The sequence below is a fragment of the Salarias fasciatus genome, chromosome 20 (assembly GCF_902148845.1).
Source record: "Salarias fasciatus chromosome 20, fSalaFa1.1, whole genome shotgun sequence".
In the NCBI taxonomy this organism is placed as follows: domain Eukaryota; kingdom Metazoa; phylum Chordata; class Actinopteri; order Blenniiformes; family Blenniidae; genus Salarias; species Salarias fasciatus.
Genome location: NC_043764.1, coordinates 18,906,095 through 18,919,156, shown reverse-complemented (window position 1 = coordinate 18,919,156; position 13,062 = coordinate 18,906,095). Strand labels below are relative to the sequence as shown.

The 13,062-nt window shown below is 43.9% G+C and overlaps 1 protein-coding gene across 1 annotated transcript in view; it reads left to right on the top strand.

Moving 5' to 3' along the window:
* Nucleotides 1–2,867: 2,867 nt before the first annotated feature.
* The window catches only part of fgd (faciogenital dysplasia), a 59,737-nt gene continuing 49,542 nt past the window's right edge, over nucleotides 2,868–13,062 (top strand). Inside the window, exon 1 of the mRNA XM_030119370.1 lies at nucleotides 2,868–3,160. Coding sequence (XP_029975230.1) covers nucleotides 3,139–3,160 — 22 coding nt within the window. The 5' untranslated portion in view covers nucleotides 2,868–3,138. The remainder of the gene's footprint in view (nucleotides 3,161–13,062) is intronic.

Genomic DNA, 13,062 nt, shown 5'->3' with positions numbered 1-13,062 from the left:
ATGACATCACTGGAGGAACAGTGCAGCCTTTGTTGGTGCCAGTCGTCTCTCGTATCCTCCCTGAACCGGCAGAGGAAATATGGGTCAGTGGGCTCCATTCCATGGCATCAGGCCCGCTCTGTTAGCATGCAGGTGCTGCGGTGCTGCTGCTGCACTGTATATGGAGAGAGGGACTCGCTCGCGCAGCTGTTTCACATTTCAGCTGATGCACTACTTATTTCCACCACGTGGGGTCTCTCTATGACAAATGTTAGCATCTCCAGGAGCAGCTTGAGTCCACATAAAGTTTACTCCAGGGTCCTGTGTTAGGCCTTAAAAGAGAGGCCAAGTGTTTGCTCTGTCCTACAAAGACTCTTTTTTTTTTTAATGAGTGTCATGTGATGAGTCCACGTGGAGCCTGAAGGGCTCAGAGAGCCTCATCAGCTGGTCTGGGTGAACAACACCAACCATCAAGGTGGCACGTGTCTCACATGGACTGACTTTGAACACAAACACACACAGATAAACACATTTCTGTAGATGCAAACGCCACAGAGGACGTTAGCAGGCCGATGGCCGGCGGGGCGTGAGCTCAACCTCCTGATGCATCAAAACATTCTTTAGTGCTGACGGTGTGCGCGCGCAGGGCGTGAGCGTCGTCCTCGCTGTGAGTCAGGCTGTACTATCTCCACTCTGCTGCTGGTGGGGTGTCCGAGCCGACGGCTTTCCTCGCGCCAGATGGAAGCGTTGATTCAATCGGTATGAGGTTTTAATTTACACATGAAAAGGAGTGAGAGAACGGAGACTGGCACCTCGAGTCTCGAGTGTGATCAGTCACAATTGGGGAATTCACACCAGCAAGAGTTTGAGATAGGTGTAAAACAACCTCTAGGTAGCTCATCTCACACTTCTCAGCTTTCGCATGTGCCGCTCAAATACTCCATTTTAATTGCCTTTGTTCATGGATCTCTTTGTTTACATCCCTCCTTGCTCCCCTTCACTGAATGACGCTCTGCGGTGGAGAGTGATGAAGCCCCAGGGATGCGGAGCAGAGGATGTGTCCTGGGGAGACTGTTTGGCGTTCAGCCTTTCAGCGGACCAGCATGCCCTGGACGGACTGACGAGCAGCTCCATGCGTCCACGGGCACTGCAGCCCCCGATTGTGTTCAGTCATCCACAAAAAGCTCGGCCTTTCAGGCTCTGTGCTGGTGTATTAAACTTATTAAAGTATTTTTTGTCTCCAAGTCATGAGTTGTAAATGATGTGATTATGATGCAGACAAGAAGGCTAGAAGAACTGGAATATATTAATGTAAGATAAAGAGGAACACAAGTTAATAATGTGGCCTTATTCTTGGCTTGCAGCCAGACGGGGAGTCATTATCTGAGATCCGGCTGTTGTCTGTGCCAATCTGAGGCTGACGACAAGTGTGCAGCAGCAGCAGCCACAAAAAGGGGTTAATGGTGCGTGGAGGAATAGACACACTTTGTAAAAGAAGGGGCGGGGAGGCTGCACAGAGACACAGACACACAGAGAGTTACAGAGGATTAGCTGCCAAACACACTCTGAAAATGTGATGAAAAAGTGGTATCACTAATGAATACCACTACTTGTATGAAGTATTTAAGTATTTAAAGTATTAGGAGCAAAACCGCAGAAGTAACGAAAACGGAAAGAAGTGTGCCTGGGTTCAGTTTAACTGTTGTGACTGCTTGGCATGGAGATAAATACATCAGCTGTATCTGCAATGATCTGCTCCATGTTGTCAACACTGTATAACTTTCTATGTGATAAATCAATCTTGTGAATTGACGATGTCCTCAAATAAATGCATGAGAACGTTTGAGAAGGTCACGTTGGTGCAATACCACAAAACCATCTGTGTGTGTGTATATATGTGCATAATGCATGTGAGTTGACTGCAAGTTGATGCTTTGTTTTAAGCACCTTGTGCAAAAACTGCACGAACAACTGATAGTTTAAAAATACCTCAAGCATAATGCATTTAATGACCTTTGTATTAACAAGTAATTCATCTCTATTAACATTTTAATTGTCAGGATGAAAAAATACTAATGGGATTAATGTCTCATGTCAATAAAATTACCACATTTGTGAAATGCAAGAGGGCACAAATGTTGTCTTTATCAAGCTGATAGATAAAAGAGAACATGCAAGCATATATTTAAGAGTGAATACACATAAATACCTTTTCAGGAGAGTTGTTTTCTACTGCAGAGGATGCTGGAGGCACCACAGATGACCTTTACTCAATGATACAGCATGCGAAACGCCACACAACCTCTAAAAGACTACTTTTACATGAAATATGACAAACAATAACTGTAATTGATAAATTCCTTATTATTTTTTATCTAAAGGTTGAAAAAAGCAAACTAGGAACTCTAAATAATCGGTTTAAAAGTGGAGGACAGGCCCTGCGCGGTGAGTTGGAAACGCATTGCCAGTCCACATTCGTGCTCGTGCAGATTTTTCTGTTTCCACGCTAATAGGCAGGCAGATGCGAAGTTTTCAGAGCAGAGCCATCGACTGAAATAGACCTCATCCTTTCCGTGCCTTCACGTGACATCCCGTGTCATGCCCCCGTGCCGCCGGGCAACTCCGAGCGTGCGTAAAAATAGGAGGAAAAAAAAATGAAACGAAGAGTTAAGATGGGCTCGCAAATCTGTTTTGAAGAGGAGTAGTTGGTTAAGAGGATTAATTCAACACGCGTGTTGTTGGTTTTCTTTTTTTTTCAAAAGTATTTATTTTTAGGCTTGCGCTCAATGAATGGGGGTTCTCGTGCTCGCGCCTCGCACCGGCGGGAGCGCGCACAGTCCCTTTCTTTTTTTTTTTCTCCTCCAGCAGCCAGAGAGGAGCGAGAGAGCTCTGTCTCCGGAGAGAGAGGAGAAAGGACTGCATGGAGGAATATACTCATTTTATTCTGCACAAAAACTGACCCGGATAACATCTCCTGCGCCCGCGAGGAAACAATGAAGTGTCCTTAGCGGGTTTTAGTGTGTTTTTGTGTCGGTGAGCAGTGGGGGAGAAGAGGGGGGAGCTCTGAAGTGCAGGCGCTCCTCCGAGTTTTGTTTCCAGTTGCTCCGAGAGAAAGACGGGTTCAGCGGAGAGGAAGACCGGAGAGGAAATCTGTGCAAAATGCAGGGGGGCTCAGCCACTGGTAAGTCAATTAATCTCAGCAAATATTCTTTCTAAGTCTTTATTTTTGGATTTAAGAAAAAGAAAGTAATAACTGTGCGGTTTTCAGAAGTTGTTTCCGAATGGCCTCGGCCAGTATTGCGCACAGGAGTTGAATTCCGAAATGCTTTTGCCAGCTGTCAACGGGGCAGCTGCAGGCCCGCATCAGCTCCAAAACAACGCAAAAAAAAAGAGAGAGAGAGAGAGAGAGAGGAAAGTTGAGTCTTTTACTCTTCAGGCTGCTTCATGGTGATCACAACTGAGAGGAGCGATTAAAATGTGGAGGCTTGAAGCTGACAGGGCAAGAAGTGGAGCAGCGCTGTGCCAAACGCTGAGAGAGGGGAGATCTGACCTCACTGTTGCCCCAATCTGACACAGAAACCCCCCATCTCTCTCTCTCTCTCTCTCTCTCTCTCTCTCTCTCACACACACACACACACACACACACACACACACACACTATCTGAAGTGTGGGTGACAAGAACTCAAATTGTAACCACACTGAGTTCAATGATAAGAAGAGTCATTCACTGTACTCCCTAGTGTGTGTGTGTGTGTGTGTGTGTGGCCATGAGGCTCCAGACTCCCTGTGAGGAATGTGATTTGAGGAGTAGAGGACAGTGTGTGTGTGTGTGTGTGTGTGTGTGTGTGTGTGTACGATGCAGCTCATGAGATTAGGACTCTGTTGAAAGTGTCAGTGAGTGTGTTTGTTTGTCCATCTGTCTTGTGCGATTGTCGGAGGATGTGTTGGTGTCGGAGGAGGAAGACTGTGTGGTTTCCTGTCAAGCATTGTGGGCCGCTAGAGTACATTTGATGGAGAGATAAATTTATGAACCTTGGCCGCCTTCCTTTTCCACCGCCGTCTCAAACGAGTGGTGCTTGCTGTCGTTCTTTCTTTCTTTGTATCTTCATTATTCACCATGTCCACGTTACGGTTTGTGTGTTCTTTGAATGACAGATCTGGGACATTTGGTTTAATAAATCGACCACAATGAGGAACTCTAAGAAAATAAACGCCATCGAAAATTCAGCTAAATCTCCAGATCTTTCGGTGAGGCCTCGGAATAAAGCGTGCAGACAAAGAAGGGGGGGAGGGAATAAAAGTGGAGGGAATGTGATGGAGACGGAGTGCTGATGGGACGGTATCGGGCTGCAGCAGAGGTGAGCTATGCAGAGAGAAAAAGAGAGGGTGTTTGTTGTGAGACTCAGGGGAGGAATTGATCTGCCGTCCTCCTGGCTGACTTTCTTTTTCCGGCAGTCCGGCTGTGTATCGTGTCTCTCCCACACACACACACACACACACACACACACACACACACACACAGATATTCATTCCCAAGGCTTTGCCCTGTTTTTTGTTTTGTTTTTCTTTTACATTTCCCCGTTTCTCTCCCACACTGTCCCAGATCAATCTCTGCCCCCTCACCCTTCTGCTTTCAACCCCCACATACACTCAGCATTAAGCACTCACTGCAACTGCCATCAGATGAAATATTTTATTTTTTTTTTGCTGGAGTTTCCTCCGCTCTATTTCTTCCACATGGGAACCCAGACCGGCCTGCGCTCCCTCTAATGCTTATTTTTTTGTGTGTTTACGATGGGAGGGTCAGAAGGGTTGTAGGCCGCTTGCATTTAATCATTGGAGAATCTAATAAAACAAACCACATCACAAATAGGCTGCGGCGGGATAGATAGCAGGCCTCTCAGTTTGAGGTCCACCTCAATCCTCAGAGCTTGTTTCCAGCTCCATAAACTCTTCTGACACGCTTCAACCTTCACTCTCGTTCCGTGTCGCGTTTGCTCTACATTTCCCTCGGACGTGTCCTCCTCTCATGTAGGCCAGCGGTGGTCCTCGGAGCTCCAGCGCAGACGTCCAGGCTGCCTGTTTAGGTTATTTATTATTAACAAAAGCTATTCGGCCGGTCCGTGTTTGACCGGGCCAATGCAAACATCTCCCCTGTGTGTTAGATAAACACACAGCACAGGAGTTAAAGATCAGGATGGTGAGAGTTTTATCTGCCCAGCAGACCAAAGTGGGAACCGCCACCAGTATTTTGGGTTGTTGATGAGGATGGAGAAAGGAAAAGGATGTATAGGCATTGCAGTAGTAATAATCTCATCTTTTGCTGTGTTTGTGCTGTCGTGGACTGGCAACCCAAGATGGATGGATGGATGAATTGATGAAGCTGTGGTTCCCAACCGACGAGCCTATCTGTGGGCACCGCAGGACTACGTTAAGATTTATAGCACAGTCTGGAGCAGACCTGGGAAACTTCCCATTGCCTTGATTTTCGAGGCTCCGTCTTGAGAGTTTGAACATCTGTCAGCACTTGGCTTCATGTTTATGCAAAGTATTGATCGGAGAGAATCGACAGACAATATGTTGCCTTCAGGGATTTTCAAGGAAATTAAGGCCGGGAAGCGCTGGTCTAATGCACAGTGGGTCCATCTCATTACAACAGACCTAAAATAATGTTTTTCTTTCACATAGCTGTGCCTCATCTTTATGTTGTTTCTGATTGCAGCACCATGAACAGTGGTTAGTGCTTTTGCCTCGTGGCAAAGAGTTTGAGTCTGGTGACCAATGGGGTTATTGTGAATGTGTTTGTGTTTGTCTCTATCAGTGTCAGCGTGTGAATGACTGTACAGGGTGTACCAGCCTTTTAAAGTGGGTACAAGAGATGGAGGAATGGCCGAATAAGCTGCTAGTGTTGGCCAAGTAACTGTGTTTTCATATCAAGAATTGGCAATAAACAGCGAGTAGGGATTTCCTTGGGCAAACTCAATCTGCTGTCAGGTGAGGTCAGATTGACACGGTGAGATTTAGCCTCTGGATGGTCTGAACAGAATGTATGAGATTCACTGTGGTAGAAACAAATTGTCAAAAGTCAAATTTGCACACTTCAACATTTCTAATAATAAGTAGTAAGTAATTAAGTTCCTATAATACTGACGAAACTTGTCACATTTTACAGTTTTCGGTCCACTTATGAACTGGTTATTTGTATTAAATAATCTCCGAAAGTGTGGGTTTTTCTTTCCAGAGACGAAGTGAATTCTACAGAATCAGATTTGTTTTTGTAATTCTTGGCTGAATGTGGCCGATGACTTTTCTTTTCCTTTTCTGTATATCTGGTCCTCTGCAAGACATATTTGATCAGTAACCACTGGATGTGATGCTGCTTATGGACTGTGTGTAAATGACTGGACATTCATAAAAGCAAATTGATCCGTTCCGGCAAACTAAACTAATAAGCTGGAATGCAGATGAGGGGTTAAAGCATAAACAGCGTAAGTTTCCAAATCAGATAACACTTGCATTGCATGCATCGTACAGACTCACTTGGTTGATGATTCCAAGAATGGCTCACCTGAACCAGTCTGGGTTGTGTGTGATCTGCGACTGCAGCTTCGCATCTTCCTTAAAAACAATATTTAATGAACCCAAAAGCTAATGTTAATTGTCAGGTGAATAAGCACGGCTACAAAGTGTGAGTGATTGCCTCTATTAGTTTGAGTTGTTCAGTTTCATGTTGATAATGTGATCATCTTGTGAAGAGGTACAAACTATAAGTTCCTGATGCGTGTCTTCACTTCCTAAAACGTTGCTATCACCGGTGACTACTATCACCTACGCAGAAGCAGAAAATGTCCTGATTAATGCTGACCAGCCGAGTGTAATCCCGTGAGAACCAGTCTCTCACACATCCCTGCACCCCTCCACTCCTCCGTGTCTCTTTCTTATCTGTGTGAGTGTGTGTTTAAGACGGCGTGACTCAGTTTCGGAGCCATTCAGAAGCTCCGGGCTCTTTCCCAGCTCGCCTGTGTGTCACATTGATTCCCTTAATGGTGGTCATGTGTGAGTCCTGCTGCTGCAAAGGCTTCAGAGAAGACGTCCCTGCAGTTTGTGCTCAGTTGAAGAGAGGTCTCAGTCGCAAGAGATCGACTCTCTTTTCAGTCACTTTTTCTGGACCGTCACTCCAGAAAAGATCTTCTTTTAGTTTGAGCCTGCCTTGTCTCTTGATGAGACAGTGCTTCGTTAGGCTTGGTGGTGAGACGTAAGTACGGCGAGGCAGGCGGAGGCGGGGAACATTTTGAAGTGGGTGCCATCAGAAGCTGTTTTGTTTTTGCGTTTTCTCTAAGTGCAACAGTTACAGTGAGCATGTCGCGGCTGACACTCCTGTCAAACAGGTTCCTGAGTCATTTGCAGACGTGTTGCTTTGACAGGAGTGTGTTCACCTCCCAAACATTCTTGTTATGTAATTACGCTCTGCTATAATTGAAACAATCCAACTCATCCACGCCTAGTTTCATTTCAGAGGCAATACTATGTAAAGCATTCAGAACCTTCCGGAAAAGTCAGATCGTCACAGCTTCAATACACTTACACCTGCTGGAGATATTCAAGGTATTTTTTTCCGTCATCTGGGGTAAATCTGACAAGGCGATATAATCTGTGACCCATATTCAATACAGCTTTAACAAACTCGGGGTGGCAGGGCGCTTGGTTTGATGCCAGCTGGCTGCGGGTGCAGGCGGGTACACTCTGGACAGGTGGTCAGGCACAAAGAGGCAGACAATCAAACACAATTACACGCTTGCAGACAATTTGGAGTCATCAATTAAGTAGCTATTGAACTGTTGGAGGAAACCGGAGTATCGGGTGAAAACTCTCACAGAGAGAGAGAAAGAGAGAAAGAGAGAGAGAGAGAGAGAGAGAACGTGCAAACTCTGTGACCCCTAAAGCAGGACTCGAACTAGAGATATTCATAATGTTTGGTGAGGTTGCTACAGACACTACACCATCTGGCTTCATTTCAGCTACAAAGTTTTAAAGAGGAAATCTAATTTCTGTGTCTTTTCTTCATCACCTTATTAGATCAAATTAGTTTCTTTGAGCGCTGAGGCCTCAGTCACATGACAGTGTCACCTTGAATGGCAATCTAACAGGTACTGGTCACTGTAAATATTTATATCATGTTGTTCTCTGTGCATTCTTGTGGTTTCATTACAAAAACAAACAACAGCACCCACTAGTGGCCCTGTGGGAAAAGTTTTATCACTTTCAGCATTTCTGCTATATCTGTGTGAACGGACATAATTTCCAAAATGTTGCAGTCGAAATGTGAAACTTTTATGAAACTATAATTCAACGACTATACATTTTCACTTGAAATATTCTGTCAACAGGGCCCCAGACAAATTTTATCCGAAAGATATATATATATATATATATATATATATATATATATATATATATATATATATATATATATATATATATATATATATATACATATATATATATATATATATATGTTGTTTTTCTTGATATTTCTAATAAATTGAATTTAGATTTTGAAAATTATCTTGTTTACATTATTCCGGTTTATCAGTGTGGGACTCCTGTGCTGTGATATTTGTCCTTTGATAAAGAAGCAAAGTTATCAATAAACAAACAAGCCAGTGAGACTCAAACAGGAAATATGTCATGTAAAATTGTCAAGAGCCAGTAAAATAAATATCGGTATTGATTAAACAAAAGAACAATACTCATGTGAATGAACTGCAGATATATTAAGAATATTTGTGGCGACTAATTTGTCTGTCAACTAAAATTTGAATCAAGTGAGTTCATTAAAAAATAATGCAAGTTGTATTATATATTTTGTTAAAACTGCATTATAATCTAATTTTTTTTTTCTTAAACATGCCAGTAACTTGACATTCAAGTGTTGGTTTGCTTTTCTAGGCAACGTGGGAATTTAGTGTCTTGACGAAAAAAGATACTTTGACACATAAACCTAGAAACAAAAATTTGACATGAAATAGCACTTTGGCCCACAGTAATCTTGATTTTTCTTCAAAGTATTGTCTGTTCTTCTGGAAGTTAATTTTATGAGATGAACAGATGGGTTATGTGCAGTGTTTTCTTCTTTTTTTGACTCGGGTGACTTGGTTTGAGTTTTGTGAGATAATAAAAGTCAACATGTGTTTTCATGTATATGTCATGATACATTAGAAAAAAGAAGTTATTCCAGCGCTAACCCCACTGGGCACTGAAGATCAGAATATATACATCTCTTTTCCATTTGGACATTGCTGATTCTCTCGTCCTTTAAAAATCACCTTTTGTTTTACCTGTTAGCTCCATTTTCTTCATGCGTTTGCTGCTTTGAAAAGGAGAAAACTCCCAATGTGAAGCATTTCCTACATATGTTGGCTGACCAGTTTTCTTTTAAATCTTCAAGGATGCTTCCTGTGCTTGGTCTGCCATGTTTTTTGTCCGTGAGGTTGAGCTGACCAACAGATTTCCCTTCAGACCGTCTCACACTGTGTCTGCGAGGCTGAGTTGACGACAGCAGTCGCGTCGAGTCAAAAACTGTTTGGTATTAGGATGTTTCTGTTCGGAGAAGCAGTCTTTCCTGCACAATATGTTTATACTGGAGGTCTCTCAGTCGAGGGTCTGGCTGACACACTCACACAGAAGGCGGAAGTGACCTAGTTTTCTTAAATGGTACCAACTGTTGAGGTCTTCTAGAAATGAGCAGAATTACTCGGTGTCACCCAATAAAGGCCTGACATGTCAGATGTTGAGCATTTCCCCGGAGACTAAATTAATCTCATCCTGGTCGTCTGCATGTATCAGATTGTATGTAAGCCAGATGCTCGTCTGGACGACTTCTAAGCTTGGGAGAGCGGGGGTGTTTTTTAGGATAATTGAGTGGCTCTCTTGGGCACTCCAAATATGAGAAAAATAACTTGGAATCAGCAGTTTTGCTCAGAGATCTCGGTTCACTCGCCTTTCACACCCTTAAAGTTTGTATCTCAGTCTCAGCGCTGGAAGGTTTGTTCCTCCAAAGCCTTTTTTTTTTTGTCCGTCTCAGTGTATGTATGTGTCTCTTCTGCAGTCTGGTGTCTGTCTGGATCAGACCGACCCTGATGAGGGGGATTTTCCTGGGAAAGTCATATGGAAAGAAAAGAAAAAAAAAAAAGTCAAGTCCTAATAGTAAAAGCATGTTCCATTCTATTTCTGTGTGTGTGTGCTTGTGTGTGCTTGTGTGTGTATTTTATGAGTCGAGCCACTTTCTAGCACACTGAAGGCATTGTGTTTTTCCTCTCTGATCATCAGAAGAGCGGGCTCTCTGGAATCGGGGCTTCCTGTACACACAGGGGTGAGGCAGGGGGATCCAGAGGAGGAAGGGAGGGAAGGAGGGAGGGAGGGAGAAAGGGAGGGAGAAGCTGCCAGGTGGAGGTCACATCTAGGTTGCATCAGCAGTCTGAAAAAATCAGCGCACTGCAGTTTTGATGGGTAGATGCGCATGACTGGTAGGCAACAAAAACCAAAAAAAAGAGACATCTGAGTGGAAAGTCTTTCCCACTGTTTGTTCTGTCTCTTTGTCTGTGCAGAATACGTCCCGGTCACTATTTTTCCAAAGACAACAGTTTTCACATTTCGCCTCTTTATTCAGCTGGCCACACATCCCACAATGAATTTGGCCATTGTCTGCATGTGCAGAGGCTGATATGGCTTATTCTCCAGTGCCGCTCTCATCGATCACTGTCCGAGAACATCAGTGATTCTCACCGTTCCAACCGCTGTATTGTGCCGGGTGACATGTTTTGATGAAGTGCTGCAAATTCTCTCCCGTGTAATAATCCTGCAGCTGAAAATAGTCTCGTCTTCCAGCAGTTTTTGCTAACGTGTACAGATCACGCTGGGATGTATCTGCGCACGATGGGTTGATCGTTAATTCAACCTACACAAACCTCGATTGCATGTTTTAAATTAAGATCCATTCATCCATTTATAACATTTTAAGTGGGTAAGAAAGAATCGTGAGAATGCACAAGCACAGATTATTGTGTTTAAAAAAAAAAAAGAGGAAAATATCTCTGGAAGCCGCAGCGGTATTGTCTGAGGTCAGTGGTGGTATCTTCACATCCATTATTTATAATGTTGTGGTTCTCTGAGGTACGTAAATACTACAAAAACTCACAAAGATGTATTATTTTTTTCCTAGAATTCAATTATTTAACATGCAGGAAGTGGTACAAAAAACTCTCTGTGTTGGTGCATTCAAGGCCGCTCATGTGAGTGAGCTGCTGAGAAGAACAACACTGAAGCCAGTCAGTAAGTCAGCGTGGCCATGTGAGTTTAGTTACCGTACTTGTTGTATCAAGCGGCTGCTGCCTGTCAGTCAGTCATTACGGGAAATGTTGCATCTTTCACCGCAGCACCAGCGACCCTCAGCACCTTTAACCACATGCGAACGAGGCAACTCTAGCAGTGATATCAGCTTCCAATCATTAGTCTCTGCAAGCTGAACTGTGTCTCACACAGAACTGATCCCGCCAGCTTCCTGGAGGTTGTAAATCAATTTATAATTTGATATCATATCCTCCAGAAAGTATCCGCCGAGTGGGAAGTGCACGCAGACTTTTGGGCCCCTCTCCTGGACCTAGGCCGTTGTGTTTTTCTCTCTCTCTCTCTCTCCTCCTGATCACCACACACACTCCACATTCACACTCGCTCACCTGATGTAGCCGTAAACCATGTCGTAAATGTCTTCCTCGTCTGGCTGATTGCAGCCAACAAAGGCGGCCTGTGTTCAATTCTCCATGCTCTCTCCCCTGGGTGCCCTCCCAGCCTCCACTGCGCTCCGCTCTGCCCTTCTGTTGTGATTAACCATTGTCTCTCTCCCTTTCCTCTTCCTTCCTCTCAGCCTGTGTATTTTTGTTACCAAATAAATCAGGCCGAGCGCTATAGATCCTGCTGCTAAGAGCTTATACGACCTACCGAACACACTTTGCACGTTTGCCCTGCTCGACACTTCACACTCGGTGGGCCGTGCACACGCAGCCTCGGGGCCCGTCAGTCAGCAGGAAACTCTAAACTTCTCCTCATCCGATTCCCTCCCCGGCTCTTTTCCCCACCGCCAGGCTTAGCCTGTCACCGACTCGCTCCTTTTGAAATGCCACATCTGTTTGAACAGGGCTCTCATTTAGTGCAGTGCAGGGACAGAGTGTGAAAGTATTGTTGTTGGCAGTGATACGTTTTCTGCTCTTCACAGAGACTGCGTGTTTATGCAGAAGAGTCGCTTTTCACTGTAAAAGCTTTGTGTCGTGGTTTATTGTGACTGCAGCTGTGTGGGTGTTTTTAGTGCTACCTCTGCCACACTCTGCTTTTTTGATAAAAATTAATCAGATAAAGAAGATTTTCTGGCATTAACTATTCTCTGTTACAACACTGTGTATTTTATATGGTCAAAAACAGTATTTTCCAAAGCCTCCCAAAAGCTGTTTTGGAAGTCTGAGTGTACAAAAGCGAATGTACCAGTAGATGGAGCTGTTGTGCTATTCTCATGACAAAGACTGGAGACGAAGAGACTCGAGGTCATTCTCATAAATTTGTAACTCAATTATAGATATTTTGTCAGAACAAACACCTCTTCTGTTTCGTATTCAGTTACTGTGTAATTTCCCCTCTTGAAATGGAGACGAGACATGATTGAAAGGAACAAGACAAGTATGCTGTTTTGTTTTACACCTCACTTGGGGAAAGTTATGTTAACTACCACATTTCAGCGACGTTAATGATGGTGTCAGAACACGTACTTTAGAATTTGTGTTCAGTGTGGGGTTGTAGGCGGTACTAACCAGATATTTTCTGTCCCTGACTGGATTTAACAGTGAAAGAAAAATGTGTTGACTGTCAGTCAGATGGATGGATGGATGGATGGAAAAATTCCATAGTGCAGTTGCTCCTTGGATTTAGAAATGCATGTTTCACCTGCACCACTTCACCGTATGCATCTAACTTGAGAATTTGAGAAACAAAACATGAGTACATGCTTGAACCCATGCACAGTACACTATTGTTAA